Raw genomic sequence first — 15,784 nt, 5'->3', positions numbered from 1 at the left:
TGCACTTCTTGGATAAAGTCTTTCAAAAAGGCAGATTGTTCACGAAAATCAATGAAGATACACAAGCTGCTAGGCCTGTGCAAAGGGGAGTTGAAATCAAGAAAGTTAAGCAAGTGCAAATCTCAAGTGAGACAGCACGCCTTAAGGCAAGAAGGTAAGTACCCCCAAGCCCAAACAGTACCTCTGGTTAGAGGAAAAGTGATCCAGCTGGATGTCGTCTTGCTACAGCCATGCAGACCCTGTTCGTGAGCCTCAGCCGTGGGGACAAGAGGGAGGACGTCTGGAGGGCTCCTGTGGCAGTACTAGTACTTCAGCACTACAGGCTCTCTTCGATTTCGCGGCACTTCTTGGTTTCAGTGCCTTGCAAACAGCACTGATGCAGATCGAATATCTCTGATTGGACTTTCATTGCTCCCTCAGTCCAGAACTCTGGTGAGGGGACTCTGGATCAGGATTTCCTGCTTCTGGTGTGTCCTTAGGAGGCTCTTGGAGCTTTGGCCGGATTTGCTCCGTGGCAGACGTTGCACTGGCCACTCGGCCACTGGCATTGGGCCTCGGCAGCAACGGGGAGGCGCAGCAAATCGGGGATTGTGCCAAAGTGGAGTTCATCTCAGGGTTAGTTGGTCCCACTACCCAAAAGGAGAGAAGTTGTTCCGTCCGGAACTTGTCTGTCGAGGTGAAAAAGGGGATCAAATCAGCACAGCAGAAGGGCTTTACCGGGCAATTCAAGGTCCAAGAGGTTGCAGCAGGCTTCTCTTCACGATTTCTGCATAGAGATGTTTCTTCCAGTGGTCGACTGACTCTAGTCCCAAAATCCTCGCCTTTTAAGCTATTTTTCACCATTCGTGCACAGCGTAGGCTGTCCTTTCAGAACAGCCAGCCGCCCAATCAGGACTGGTTTCGTTCAGGCACTCCTAGCAACAAAGGACATGGGGGTTTCAGGACTCTCCCTCACATCCTGTCCTTCCAGACACACTGAAGCCAGGGGCAGGCTTCAGGGCTGAAGCCTGCCAAAGGAAAAACACATAAAGGGCTCCAATCTGTCTCAACGCACATAGTAAAAGCCAAGACCTACCGCACAAACAGAAAATGGCGAAAAAAGAAGACAAGGGCAATTTTGACAGAATGGACACCCATTAGTGCTGTACTACAGCTGAGGGTTCAGCCCTCGGTAGAAGAGCACAATGGTAGTAAACATTAAACCACTGCCACCAGTAGTGAGGGTAACAGAAAATGTTACATGAGAAAGTAGAATAAGGGGCCATTAAGTAACTCCCCAACACTCCACATAAAATGGTGTGTGCTGGACCTACAAAGAGAAAAGGTAAGTCAGATCAATTTCACCTTACTATTCTTGGGAACAGTAGTTCACCCAAGAAAAGGTATTTAAACCTTAAGAAAAATCAAAAGGACTTCTCAGTGACACTGCACTGAAGGTGCTGTGTGTCACCATACAAAAAACTCATACATATGGAGTTTGTCAGACTCCAGAAACAGTGAAAATACAAAATCCAAATCAGGGAAAAACACATGAGTGAGAGAAAGGTCCCACTCAGGAGGTAAAATTAAAAAATCCTAAGTCCAGCAAAAGAGCTGTGGGTCTCTAAGGTTGAAGGGTATTAGCATCGAAATGAACATTTTCTCTACCACAGACGAAGCAATAATGTCGGCCAGCGGCCGTAGATAACGATTGAAAAGTAGTGGCTATAATGATGAAGCTTTTGGGAGCAAATGCAGGTATGTTGGGGCAAAGCCATCACATGTACATCCTTAGAGAACAAACACTGGAATTCTGTGGAAAAGCCATCACAGGTGTGTCATTACTGTGGCAAAGGCTGGTTTTGTGGGGAAAAGCCATCACAGATGTGTCTTAAAGGTTCAAAGGCCGTCATTTTAAGGCAAAGCATCACAATTGTGTATTTATGAATTAAGATATTTGGCACCTGCTAATGGCTTTGATATTGGTTTATAATATTTGTTAAGCACTACAGTGCTATTTGCACAGCTTCAGAGCACTGGCAACACAGCTGACAAAATTACATTTAAAAGAGATAGCAGACAATAACTATAACACAATTACATCATAAAATCTAATAAAATTACAAATAACGAGCAGCACTCAGTACCAATAAACAGCCAGGACATTAAGTACTGCATAATAAAAGGAAATCTTTAAGTTTCATGTACAAGATCTTTTATAGCCCTTAAGGATTTTGGAAGGGCATTCCACAAACAATGCTATCAACCTATGGAGATCCCACCTCTTCCGTTGTGGAATTCAACAAGAGGTTTCGGGTCTGTCCCAGAGTTCTGAGGGGCACTGAAAATGGCAATAAATTAGTCAGATAGCAAAAGACGGTGCCATAAACATCTTACAAATAAGCTGGATCACTCTGGCATCAATTTGATAGCCATGCAAGTCCCTTTCTAGCATCAGAAATATTGTTGAATATTCTAAGAACAAAAATAAGCCACGTGGCTCTGTTTTGATCAGACTGGAGTTTAATAAACCCATTACCTTTCAGAAGACATCTTAAAAATAACAATGGCAGCCACATGACAGCACATAGTTTTATTTTAGTGGGTAATCTAGCTAGCTCAGAGGTATCCTAGGGAGCTGTGTTTTGGTTTTTTTTAAAAAAGGGGGCTGGGGGTTAACGTATAGGAATCTCCATTGGAATTAGCATGGCCTCTGGTAATCAATGAGTGGGTAAAATGCCTAACACCCACAGCATGGTAGTTCGTCCTCACATGCCATCTCCTGCCTAAGCAAAGGATTTTGGTTTATAGGTTTCAAAATAAAGGACAAACATTTGAAATGCCAACACTTTTGGCTTTTTTTGTAGACGCTTGGCAGGTGTTCCCAGAATAGTACTACCTGCTTATAAGATGGCAACAGCTGGCAAATGGTGCAAATACCTGGTCCTTTGATGGCAGTGCCTAGCAAATGCCAATCTAATGCTCCTAAAAGACCCACAATGTAATTTTGGCACTGCGTGTTTTAAGAGGAATCGGTCCAAGGAGTTCATGAAGGGCCACGGATATTGTTTTCAAATCAAGTGGCGAAGGAACACTTGGTCAAGACATTTTATTACATAAGGAACTAATGCACAGCTGCAATTAATTTAGTTTCCCTATATTTCTTAAACAAATAAAAGATTTATCAGAAAATGTCAAGACCACAAAAGTATTACTGTAGTTTGATGTTACTGAGCAACACAGCTAACTCAAAGAGATCACAAGAGAGCCTACTTTGGGCTGGGAGGGGTGTTTGGTAGGAATGGCTACATCGATAGCATGGCCATAGGCGGTCATTAAATCAAACATACATGACATATTCTCTGCAAATGTTAACTTCCGGGGTCCAAATGGCCTGCTTCCTCTACTTCCGGGTCGGGAGAGGTAGCGACAGTGGGCCGCATCAGATGTTCTGACTATGTGTTTTTCTAAGTACGGGGAAGAAAGGCAAATACAGGGAATAATAATATAAGTATCGATTCGTGCTGTCCTCACAGCAAAGGTACTCCTCTCTACTTGCTGAATAAAGTTCAAGTATAAACGCCCCCATCACTCACCGCGATATTCCTATTTGTAGACTTCGATCCCGCCATCAAGTTCACCAGCCTTTAACGTCCACGATGAGGTGCCAACGCGCTTCCGTGATCCAATGCAGGCATCCAACGAGCCGCAGTGTACTAAGCTACGTGATGCTCGCAATGCTTGCCTGCGAAATGAAAGTAAACATTCGGGTAATCTTAGAAATAAAAGATGGACACTTTAAAATCAAATGAACTATAAAAGTGCCCAGAAGAATAACCGAAGAAACAAAAGAAGGACACATAGATACACAACTCCTAGACTATGCAATAGTCTGAAAACTAAGAAGCTACATTTTTAACTAACTTCTTCTTAAAAATAAAACATGAAATGTGTATTTTCTAATAGAAAGCGGAGAAATTTAATGTTCCCATTGGATTGCAGTGGGGTTATTTTTGGGGGGAGAAAGTAAAAAATGGCAACATTTCTGTTTAGAAAATCGAGTCTTCAAACCATGCCAAGTTAATTGACCAGGTTGGAGCAGTGGTCGAAGTGAGCGGGAGAAGTGCTCCTTTACTTTTTTATATTAAGTTTTACTGTTCCTATACTTTTATTTTAAAAAGAAGCCGTTACAGAATGTTGAAACTTGCACATTCTTTCAGTGCACTGCACTGGACGTTCCCCTAAACAGCAGGTGGATGTGTTTGGGGGTTTGTATTGTGTGTGGGAGGCGGCGTGGTGATGGGGTTTGTGGTGGGTGCAGCCAGCAGGGAACATAGTTCCACTACTTCTTTTCATATACTTTGACACCACAAATGTCGGGAATCTCCATCCCCCCACAATATTTGACACCACTAATGTCAGTAATCTCCATCCCCCCACCAATTGGCACCACAAATGCCGGGAATCTACATCCCCTCCTCAATATTTGACACCACTAATGTCGTGAATCTCCATCCCCCTTTCATTTGCACACACCCACTCTCACACAGCAACACATCACCACACTTAGACAATTTGCGCATAAAATATTTGGCAAACAAGAGTTATGCAAATTCAATTGAGGCCAACATGTTTAGCTTACAAAGTCCTTTGTGATGTTTTCCTGTGGAAATCTCAAATTGTTAGCAAAACAGTGCAATTAGTAAGTTCTCACTAAACTTCACTGTTGGGGGCTGCTCCGGGTCACCGGGCAGCCCCATACTCATGTCGGGGGCACCCGACGGGATCCAACAGGGGCGGCGTTCACGCAGCGGACACAAAGGGTGGGGGTCACCCCACCCGATCCGGATCACCGGATCTCCGCACATGGCCGGGTGGCAACCGGCTTACCACAGCACCCAGGCCGGGGTCGCCTCGCCAACCCACCTCACATGGTTGGGGTACCCACAGGGACGGCGTTGCCCGGCAGGGGCACCGTCCGGATGGCGTTGCCCGGCAGGGGCACCGTCCTCAAGCTGGGCCCCGTCCTTGGGCCCAGCACACGTGGCGAGGCACCATCCTGGCACCAGCACAACACACACACGCGGAGTCAGTTTCACTCTTGACTGCCGAGCCGGAAGCGGCTCGGACCTTTTATTAGGTTGGTCACATGGGTAACCATGTGACCACACAACACCGTGGAATGTACCATGGCCCCTCACAGGGGTGCCATGCAACGCTCCTCCTTTTTCATAACAAAATACAAAACCCCAAAATCCCACCATAACTACCACTACTACTACTTGAGCCACTCTACTACTTTACACACCCTTTATTAACCTGGGTGAGTGGCTGTCATGTCCCTGAACGGCACCAGTGAGGGCTACTGGCACCACATAAAGCACTCGGAGTCTACAGGTGCGCACCACACAACATTGCCCACTAACTGGACCATTTTAAGCAAGTCCGTGTCTGCAGGCTCACAGTCTTCCGGGGGAATGGCAATTATGATGTCCACCGTGCACATGGAGTCGCCGGAAACCAGCTCGCACCCTCACCAGAGTTCGGTCAGGACATTCACAGCAAACAAACCGGCAAAGCCGCACCTGGGTAGGCCCAGGGGCCACATCGGCCAAGTCCACAGTCTTCGGGGGAGGCCCCCTCCGTACGCCTCCTTTCCTCTCCAGGGGCAGGCGGCAGGCAAATACCGGTGGTAGGGTGCCCTAGCTGCAGGCCCCTCCCAACACACCCATCACCAGCACCTGCTGCGCCCCCAGTCCTCTCCTTCATGCATGCCCTTTATTTGCCGTTGGGGGGAAGGCAGGCAGCCCCCCTTCGTTGTTGCAGCTGCAGCCGCCACTACTCCCCCCCCAGATGGGAGCGGGGCAGCCGACTCCCCCCCATTGCGGCGGATGCCGCTTCATTGCCTGTAGGGGCAGGGCAGGCAGCTCCTCTGTTCGCTCCTCAGAGCGAGCACTCCATCTTTCTTGCGTGCCCCGCTGGTGCTGGGCCCGACTCCTTTGTCCCCTTTTTTTCCTACAGACCCCCGTTGGATTCGGGCCTGCAACAAAGTTTTTTTTTTTAACAAACTCGCCGCTCCTCCCCCACCGCGGCGGATGTCGCTTCACACCTGCAGGCAGGGGGGGGCAGCCGCTCTGTGTCTCCTCCTTCGCGGGCACCAGCCCGCCTTTCCTTTGTCGTGGCACAAAGCCGCATCTTCCTCCGCACCGCAGGGCCGGGGAGGACGCACCAGTCTTGTTTTGTTTGCGGGCCCAGTTGGAGTTGGGCCCGCATCATCTCTTTCCGTACGGCGATGGATGCCGTTATTCACACCGGCGACTTGCGGGTTGGGGGATGGGGCAGCATCTCCTCCTTGCGGCTGACGCCGGGGCACCCTCACTCCCGACGGGGGAGGGGCAGTCTCCTCCCTTCAATGTTGGTGCGGCAGGCACTACTCCAGATGCGGCCGACGCCGCTCACAGGGGGGCAGTGCCCTCTTCTTTCATTCGCTCCTCCGGAGCGCCCTCTGTTCCTGCGGGCCCCGTTGGGGATGGGCCCGCTCCGTGTCAGGATGGGGAAAAGGCTTCCACCTCCCCCATCATCGGCAACCACCGCTTGGCAACCGCTCCGGTGGGGAGGGGCCGCCCCATCGCTGCAGCCGAGGCCGCCTCCATGGTGGAGGAAGGGCAGCTCCTCCGTGCTGCATGGCAGCCACGAGCCCATTCCCTCTCCCCCAGGGCCAAAAGGGGGCTGCCTCAGCTGTTTGGCGGCCCCAGCACATCCCCAGTACTGCAGCCGACGCCACCTCATGCATAGGGCTCCAGCCCTCGTCGCCATTGTTGGGGGCTGCTCCGGGTCACCGGGCAGCCCCATACTCATGTCGGGGGCACCCGACGGGATCCAACAGGGGCGGCGTTCACGCCGCGGACACAAAGGGTGGGGGTCACCCCACCCGATCCGGATCTCCGCACATGGCCGGGTGGCAACCGGCTTACCACAGCCCCGGCTCTGGGGGCACCCAGGCCTGGGTCACCTCGCTAACCCACCTCACATGGTTGGGGGACCCACAGGGACAGCGTTGCCCGGCAGGGGCACCGTCCGGACGGCGTTGCCCGGCAGGGGCACCGTCCTCAAGCTGGGCCCCGTCCTTGGGCCCAGCACACGTGGCGAGGCACCATCCTGGCACCAGCACAACACACACACGCGGAGTCAGTTTCACTCTTGACTGCCGAGCCGGAAGCGGCTCGGACCTTTTATTAGGTTGGTCACATGGGTAACCATGTGACCACACAACACCGTGGAATGTACCATGGCCCCTCACAGGGGTGCCATGCAACATTCACTACATTTCCTTTTCAACAGAGGCCACGACATCCACTTATACCACTCACATCAAAACTCAAACAAAGGCCACAGCACCTACACATACACCCAGCGCACGCCAGTATTCTGCATACACTTTGATCCAACTACTGAATCTCAAACAGGCCTCACATCACTGCTATGTTTAAATAAATGGCATACTATGTGCCCAGCAAAATTAAACCAAAACACTTTTCAAATCAATAAAAATATTTCAATAACTGAATGCTCCTCCTCTTGGATGTATCACTGATGATAGCGGTATCCTCCGGGGGAAACACAGACCCCCTTTAACAGCTCCACTGTTCCCAAGGAGCAATTACAGTCACAGGCTCACTGATGTGCCCCATATGCAGTACCTTTTCATTGCCACTCACATTAGCGCAGCGCATGTCATGCCGGAGAAACGCCGAAACGCATCCGTGCATTGCCTCTCCCATATTTTTATTTTTTTAATTTTTTTTCGGCCTCCATCGAATATCAGCAGGGCAGCGCTATCCCTAACAACGTATTTCTTCCAGCCCACTTTCCTCTTGAAACAGCATCTCTCGTAGCGATACGCTGCTCGACGAACATAACAGAAGAAAGATTTTATTAAAGACGCCCTACATTGTCACGCTTCAGCACGTAGCAGGGATCTTTTTTTTTCCATTCCTCCCAACTTTCCAAACCAACAAACGCTGTTAATAGTGACAACACCACTATACAGGGGCCATCGCCATCATCCCCTATATTCTGACCACCGTCACCAGTTAAGCTTGGACACAGAGGCGAACGGAGCTCTCCACCAAGGAACTTTGCCGACTGTGCTACGATCTCACATTGCAAGTCACATCAACATGCCCAGCTAGGCAGTGATACTTTAACACTGAAAGTAATTCCTCCAAAGTTAATTTACAAACTTCCAGTCAATTAATGGTCCTCTAAGACCTATTTCACTCTGCAGCACTCCATATCCTCAATGGGGCCACTTGACTGCACAGCGCCTCTCCTCACACAGCGCCACTTCAGATCCTGTGCAGCACCTCTCTGCTTTACAGCTCCTATTCACTTGTACTAGAGAGACCCCTGGCCCATAGAGTCAGGGTTTTGCTCTGCAGTACTTTAAGACGAGATAGCTGCATCTTGAGATGATGGGTGTTAGGCAGAATCCTGTGCAGTTCACTTAGGAAGCACTACAGAAGATTAAGACTACAGGTGAGAGCAATAAATCCCTTTGGTATCAGTCTGTACCACAAAAATTTGGTAGGTAGCTGTGGCTGAGCAGTCAGACTTATCTCAAGAGGGAGATGAGCAGTATTCATGGATTACACATTAGACCTACAGTACTATGGGACAAGGAAACACTGACCAAAGCTTTGTATTAAAAAACAGATATATATTTACTTTATACACTTCTAGTAAAACACATTTATCACAGTCATCAAGCATGTTAAAATTAAGTCAAGGAAAAATATACACACTCTCTAGTTAAATTGTAGACCAAGTGAACCAGAGTGAAAACTGAGCAAAAAGGCACAGTGAAAACCACACACAAGGGATGCTCTAGCAATTTCTCACAAGGGAGGGAAGCACAAGTTATATAGAAATAGCTTCTTACACACCCTAGCAACACTTCCCATAAGTTTGTGAACCAGTTTAAGCAATACACTGCATCAGTATAGTATATACTTAAATGAAAACTGAGCAAAATGGTATTTCACAAGGTTTAGAAATGGGAAGAAAAGGGTAGTTATCAGAAGCAGAAGCACCAACACAGTTTGAGTTCAAAATCAATCTAAATAAGGCAGATCTAACAAATCTAGCCAGAGTCAGTAGGCCTGTGCCAGAGTCAGTGGTACAGGGCAAGGGCCCAGGAGCGAAATGTTCTTGTAGCTGCAGTCAAGTCTTTGGTTAACGATTTTGAAAAGGTGGATGCAGAAAGCGAAAGACAATGTTAAGAGAGAGGGGCGGCCAACCCAACAGGTAGGTAAAGGATTTAAAACACCTTTAGTGCTACCGCGAAGAAAGGGCGGCCTGGCGGAACAATGTACCTTTAAAATGAAGGTAGTGGGTCCTGCGGTGGCGGATGTTCCTGGTAGTTCCTGCAGTTAGGGGGATCCAGCAGAGGAAGAGAGGCTCTCGTCATGGAGGAAGGTTCGAGTTACTGCACTACCCAGGGATGAAACCAGCCGCGGTGCTACCAGACGAATACGCTCCTTTAAATCGCAGTCCGGTTGGACTGGTGCCTATCTATCCGGCCTCTGAGTACAGGGTACTGGCGATTCGACCAAGGCAGTTCAAGGAAGGCGATTGGCAAATTGGTTGGCCCCACCAGCTCAAGGGAAGAAGGCTCTTGCAGATGAAGATCTTTCGTCGTGTGGAGAAAAGTGGTGAGACGCTGCAGCAGGGCTTCACCGGTGGTTCCGTCGTTGCAGATGTCTTTGGCTTCTCTCCTCTTCGGCTTCTTAGTTCCAGTGCAACGTCTTGCTCTTCCAGTCCTCAGGACCCTGCTTTTATGTAAAAAGATCCCCATTCATACAGCCTAGCTGTCACTCACACAGTGGTGTGGTCATCTTGGCGGGAGACCCTCCAGCCTATCAGGATAGAGTGTGACATGGGTTGCGGAGGCAATCCTGTCCAGGGGTCCTACTCCCCCTCCCACACAACGGACCCACCCCAGACTTAGTGGCGCCGAAAGGAGGGCTTCTTGGCAGAAGCCCGCCAAAAGGACGAACAAAGGATCCCCGACCTCGGTTAGGAGTTTAGAGAAAGACACGAGAAAGAAGTTATATTAAAGTTCTGGCAAATAAAACCTACCGGAGTAAAGTTAATATAAAAATAAACCAGCAGTATGTTAGAGGCTGCCAGAAAAAGTGGTAGTCTCGAACAATGGGAAAATCCCATAGGAAAATGTGTGCGGTCGAATATTTATGGTAGTAAACACTGTCACCAGCCAGAAATTTTGGAGAGAGGGACTGTACGGTACCCCCTCGAAAATGAACATAAGGGAAAAACTATTAACCCTTTCCAGTACCTGCATAGTAAGATGGGTTGTACTGGTTTAGTTCATAAAAATTGACAAGTAAAGTCAATTGGAAATTTACATGCCCTGGGAGACAGTAGTCAGTCCCAGGGTATGGAGTCTATGTTTGGAGGTCGCTACGACACCACTGTGTCATTGCACGGAGGGTGCTGCGGAACACATGTGAATAAAGATGGTTCCTATGGGGTTGAGAAAATCCCATAGACATTAAACAGAAGAATAGCCTAGAACACACATAGCAAAGATGCCTAAGAGTGGGAAAAAGAGTCTCACTCTTAGCAGGTAAAAAGAAACAAACCCTTCAAATCCAGCAAAGCTGCTGGGGGACTCCATAGGTAAGGGATATTAGCCATGGAATGAGAATTCTCCCTAGCAATGGGGTGCAGGTTTTCTAAATCCAACACCAATCAATAAGGACAACTTAATGGTTTGGCAAAGGGGAGTCCGTTTAATGACAAGTACAAAAAACGGGGAAACATGGAAATCAACAGTGATGCGATAGCCTGTCTCGCTTCAACTCCCATGAACACCATACAAACAGCAACATTTATACCCAAAACCCATCATAATCTGACGTGTAATACTCAAAAGTTAACATGCAATTCTATTAGTTGGAAAAGGTAACTTTAATATAGGTGCTATATCTGTATATGATAACGGAGTGCGGGGATTGGATAAACACTATCAGGTGGGCGTCTAAGCCCTTCCATCAAAATTACTACGGTAGGCGTCACTAAAAGTATGACGTCCCATTGATTCTACTAACTACGGGACCCTAGATTATTTGGTCCATTGTGTTTGGGTTGGCATCAACCCCATGCATAAATCTCACTTTACTTAGCAGCACGCAGAATGGTCAGCCAGGTGCAGGATGCCCCAAGATTCACCCGGCCTCCCTTCCATCAATCATTACTTTAGTGGCTACGTGTCAATTAGTTGGCTGTGGTCGGCCTCGAAACTGTATCTTCTTGTCAGGAAAAGTTATGATATCTCTGTCTGGGTGACAGCCAGGCGTAGGTGTGAATCCGTGCCTCTTCTTGCTTGGATGGTCACGTGCTGCTCACACCGTGAATCTGCCTAGTTTTCCTTCTATTTGCGCATTTAATTCTTATTCGGCATGCCACCTGCCTAGGCCTCCTTATCTCGGCCTTCGTGAGAAGGCCTGTTCTGTTCTTAAGTTTTGATTCCGCAAAGCTACTGTTTGCTCCTTCTAGTGGTCTGACCTTGGCTCTTCCTGGCTCACGTTGCCTCTGCTGAGTTTCCATTCAGCCATCTCTTCTCGTTTTAGCTGGAATACGAATCCTGTCCTGTTTGACCTCTAGTAACTTGAGTTAATTCTGCTTTTGTGTAAAGTGGACTTGCACTTATATAACATGCTTCGTTTTGAGGTAGATTGTGTATAATGGCTCTTGACGCTCTATTCTTCTACTTAGCGTAGCAGGCCGCACTGTTTTCTTAGCTTTCTTGCGGTTACAAGCATATGTACAGGAGTTAGCGGGTTGAATATCTTCATCCTGCTTACAGTTTAAGTTCCTTTGTCTTTCATCAAAGTTCTCTTCTTTCAGGTTTGTGATATCTTTATGTATGGTATTTTGTCTCTTTGTGTCATCCTTGGGTCATCATATCTTCTATGGGTGCGTTAGTCCAGGCTCTCATGATGTCACCATTCGTATTCCATGAAGGACGTTTTGGTTTCTTCCTGGACAGTACTTAAGCAATCTTCATTTCGTTTCATTTGCTGGTAGGGTTTTCTCAATGGATACCTTACTGTCCATGGTTGTCTGGTTATCGCTGCTTCAATAGGTATTATTCTTCTGATATGCACTGTACAGAGCCCTATTGCGTCTCTGCTGGCTTATTTGCTCATCATACATCACATATCTCGGTGTGAATGTTCCTGGTACTTCAAAATGGGCGACTGGAGGGCCGGCCTTGCTCGGGAACTCCTCTACACTCCCCCCTCTGGTCGATTCATCGACCACTTCCGCTTCCTCTTTTGGATTCATCTTACTTGGCTCTTCTGTATTAATTTCTACTTCATCTTTTGGGTTTGTACATGATGGTTTGAAGAAATGTCTCTTTGGAGTCCATATTTTTATCACTCCTCTCAGGCTTCCTGCTGTCCTTACATGTTTGTCTTTGTTCCATGTCATTAGTTGACATTGTCCATTTGGGCTGCAATAAATCCATTTTCCTTCATAATTTCTGCGTTTCCTGGGGTAAAGAAACTTTGTACCTTCTGGCACATACTCGCTGGCCTTCACAAAGTCTCTTATTTCTTCATCAGTCAGATCTCTGGGCTTCCTTCCGGGTTTGACATCAATAATGATGTTCATCCCTATGGCTTTCTTAGCAGTTTTCTGGCATTGCGAGATTATTATCTTGATAACGCAAAATCCTAGTAATATCATCACTAGCAAGGCTCCTAGGAACTTGAATGCATCCGCCATCCATTGTGGAACCCATGAAAACAGTGATCCAAACCAGCTGTCATCATCAACTTTGTCAGTTTCATTGATCATCTGGTTCTGTAGGTTTGTCAGCATACTTACAGCTTCTGTTTAAGTTCAACATTCTTAGTCATGAGAAGGTGTAAATGTGCAACATGAGTCTCCAATTTTTGCACAAACTCCTCCATCCATAGCTGTAATCATGTCAAGTATATATCTGTTCTGGGGGGGGCGTGGCTACGAGGGCCATGTAGGAGGACGCGATCTGGAGGAGCTCCCGAGATCCTGAAATGATCCTGGTGAAATAGTGCATAACAACGGGCCTATGACTGCTGAAAACACACATGCCGGTGTGTGAACGGTCTGACTGCGCTTTGTGAACTTTTGGAAGGCGTGGGAGGAACGGTGGTGGAGTTTTGTGCGAAAAAGATAAGGAACACCGGAGACAAAGACGAAACAAAATGGCCGATCAACGACCGGAACAAAGGAAGGAGCAGGCCGCACGGTGGTCAGGCGATAGAAGCGAACTGTGTGCGCATTTGTAACTTGTGCAGAACGCAGGTCATGTCTAATAGAACAGTGAGACCGAAGGCGAAGCAGCCCACCTTGGACGACTTTGGCAAGACGTCCCCTGGTCCGGAAAATTCCAAGAGTAAGGATAAGTCGCCTACAGGCGGCATGCCTGCGACAGGTACTAACCAAGAGGTCCTGGCTGCGATTGCGGACTTGAAGGCGACCTGGGAAGCTAAGCTTGAACTGGCCGTAACTGAGCTGAAAACGGCATTGGACCTTAAGGTCGGTGAGGTACAGGAGGAGGTGAATTTACTCCGGCAGGACGTCAGGTCCTTGGCAGAGCGCACTGATACCCTCGAGAAAGAGGTGAGCCCGATCACCGCGGATTGTGCCTCCCATAAGGCCGAATTGCATACCCTGGTGCAGAGAGTGGGCAACTTGGAGAGCAGGGCGCAGGAGGCAGAAGGACGCGCCCGACGGAACAATATTCGCATTGTGGGCCTGCCAGAAGGATCGGAGGGCCATGATCCTACGGAGTTCATCGAATCCATGCTGTTACAGGAGATACCCGGAGGAGCCTTATCTCAAGGATTCATGGTGGAACGTGCGCATAGAGCTCTAACAAGGAGGCCGCCGCCGGGAAACCCGCCTAGGCCGGTAATTGCCAAAATCCTTAATTACCGGGACCGGGAGAGGATACTAGAACGCTTCCGCAAGGGACGAACGATTACACGAGGAGCGGCAAACATAACGGCCTACCCGGACTATACCTTGACTGCATAGCCGCATGAACTTTGGGACAGTAAAGCGGAGAGTGAGAGAGGCGGGCAATAAATACATGTTGCTGTATCCGGTGAAATTGAAAGTTTTTCATAAACACAAAACTTTGTTTTTTGAGACTCCGGAGGATGCCATGGGATGGCTCGACGCGCAGGGATGTCCCCAGGAGCCTGACGTTCGGACGAGAAGAGGAGATGGAGGAGATAAGTAGTGCACAAGGAGGGTGCTACAAGATGGCGCGGAATAGATTTCTGGGACTTGATTATAGTCATTTGCGCGGCCTTAGGCAGAGAAGGTCAGACTGTTGCACAAGATATTATGAGCACTGTGACTATTGCTGTATTTAGGGGAGCCTTGCGGAGCGGATCTCTTTACCCCACTTAGTAACTTTAGTTAAGTGGCCATTAGGGCGACTTCACCCTACTGAGCTCTGGGCATTGTTTGGTGCTTGCAGGGCTAGATGTGGGGGTGCCTGAGTTCCAAGGATGGAGCTGGGCAGCAGTTGGGGTGTGTGGTGTTGGGGAGGGGATGGGTAGAGGGTGGGGAGGGAAGTGGTGAGTTTGGGGTGTGTATAGTTAAGGGGAGTTTGAGTTTATAAAAGAGGCTACAAGAAAAAGCCAGAGGGCGGTATCTGTATCGCGTGGGCAGGTGGGATTTGCTGCACGGAAGGGGGGAGGATACTTATGAGCTATGGGGGATCTTAAGATCATAACGTGGAATGTCAGGGGACTCAATAGTTACCTAAAGAGGAACAAGGTCATGATGTATTTGAAAAGACAGAAGATTGATATTGCACTGTTGCAAGAGACGCATCTGACTCGGCAAAAGTTGGAACTGGTGGGGAAGAAGTGGAGAGGTACTGTAGTGGGCTCTCCGTATTCTGCCTACGCTAGGGGAGTGTTGGTCTGGGTGGCACCGCACGTTCCGCTCCAACGTACACAATAGGTCGTGGATACGGAGGGGAGGATGGTCATATTGAAGGCATTGGTGTAGAATAGGTAGGTGTGCATTGTAAATACGTATGCCCCCAATCAAAATACCGCGGTATATTTTAGGACTCTGTGTGCCAACCTGGGTGCGTGTGTGGGTGGAGTGGTTATTTGGGGAGGGGATTTTAATTGCGTGCTGAACCCCAGGGTAGACAGATCTGATGATAAGATTGATAGGCCCACCCCAGCGGCCAGGGCATTGCAGACACTGCTCGACGACTTCGGGCTGGCAGATGTTTGGAGGCTGAAACATCCTAATGAGGAACAGTACTCCCATTACTCAGCCCCGCAACAACTGCATACGAGACTCGATTATTTTTTTGCCACGCCAGATGTGGTGGTAGAGACCACCCAAATAGACTACAAAGCGAGAATCCTGTCGGACCACTCGCCTCTGGTCCTGGGTTGGCATTACTGCCGCCCCAGAGCGTGGATACCAACCTGGCGCCTCCGGGCTGAGGCGCTTAAGGATCCGGTCTTTAGAGAGGATATCAGGGATGAGATCACACATTATTTCGAGTAGAACGCTGGCAGTGTGGATTCGGCGGGCACGCTCTGGGAAGCCTTTAAGGTGGTATTGCGTGGTGCTGCCATTGCTAAATCAAAGGGCCTGCAGGGTGGGGTCCTAATGGAGTTACGTGAAGCTGAGGATGAACTGGAACGGGAACTCAATAGGGGAGGGGGGGATGCGGAGCTAGTACTTAAAC

General features: G+C 48.6%; 1 protein-coding gene across 1 annotated transcript in view; it reads right to left on the bottom strand.

Moving 5' to 3' along the window:
* CTC1 (CST telomere replication complex component 1) overlaps nucleotides 1-3,731 on the bottom strand; it is a 1,003,059-nt gene extending 999,328 nt beyond the window's left edge. Inside the window, exon 1 of the mRNA XM_069646446.1 lies at nucleotides 3,576-3,731. Coding sequence (XP_069502547.1) covers nucleotides 3,576-3,611 — 36 coding nt within the window. The 5' untranslated portion in view covers nucleotides 3,612-3,731. The remainder of the gene's footprint in view (nucleotides 1-3,575) is intronic.
* Nucleotides 3,732-15,784: the final 12,053 nt, after the last annotated feature.

The sequence above is a fragment of the Ambystoma mexicanum genome, chromosome 1p, assembly GCF_040938575.1.
Source record: "Ambystoma mexicanum isolate Mex_15411 chromosome 1p, UKY_AmexF1_1, whole genome shotgun sequence".
NCBI classification, from domain to species: Eukaryota; Metazoa; Chordata; class Amphibia; order Caudata; family Ambystomatidae; genus Ambystoma; species Ambystoma mexicanum.
This window is presented reverse-complemented; position numbering and strand designations above follow the sequence as displayed.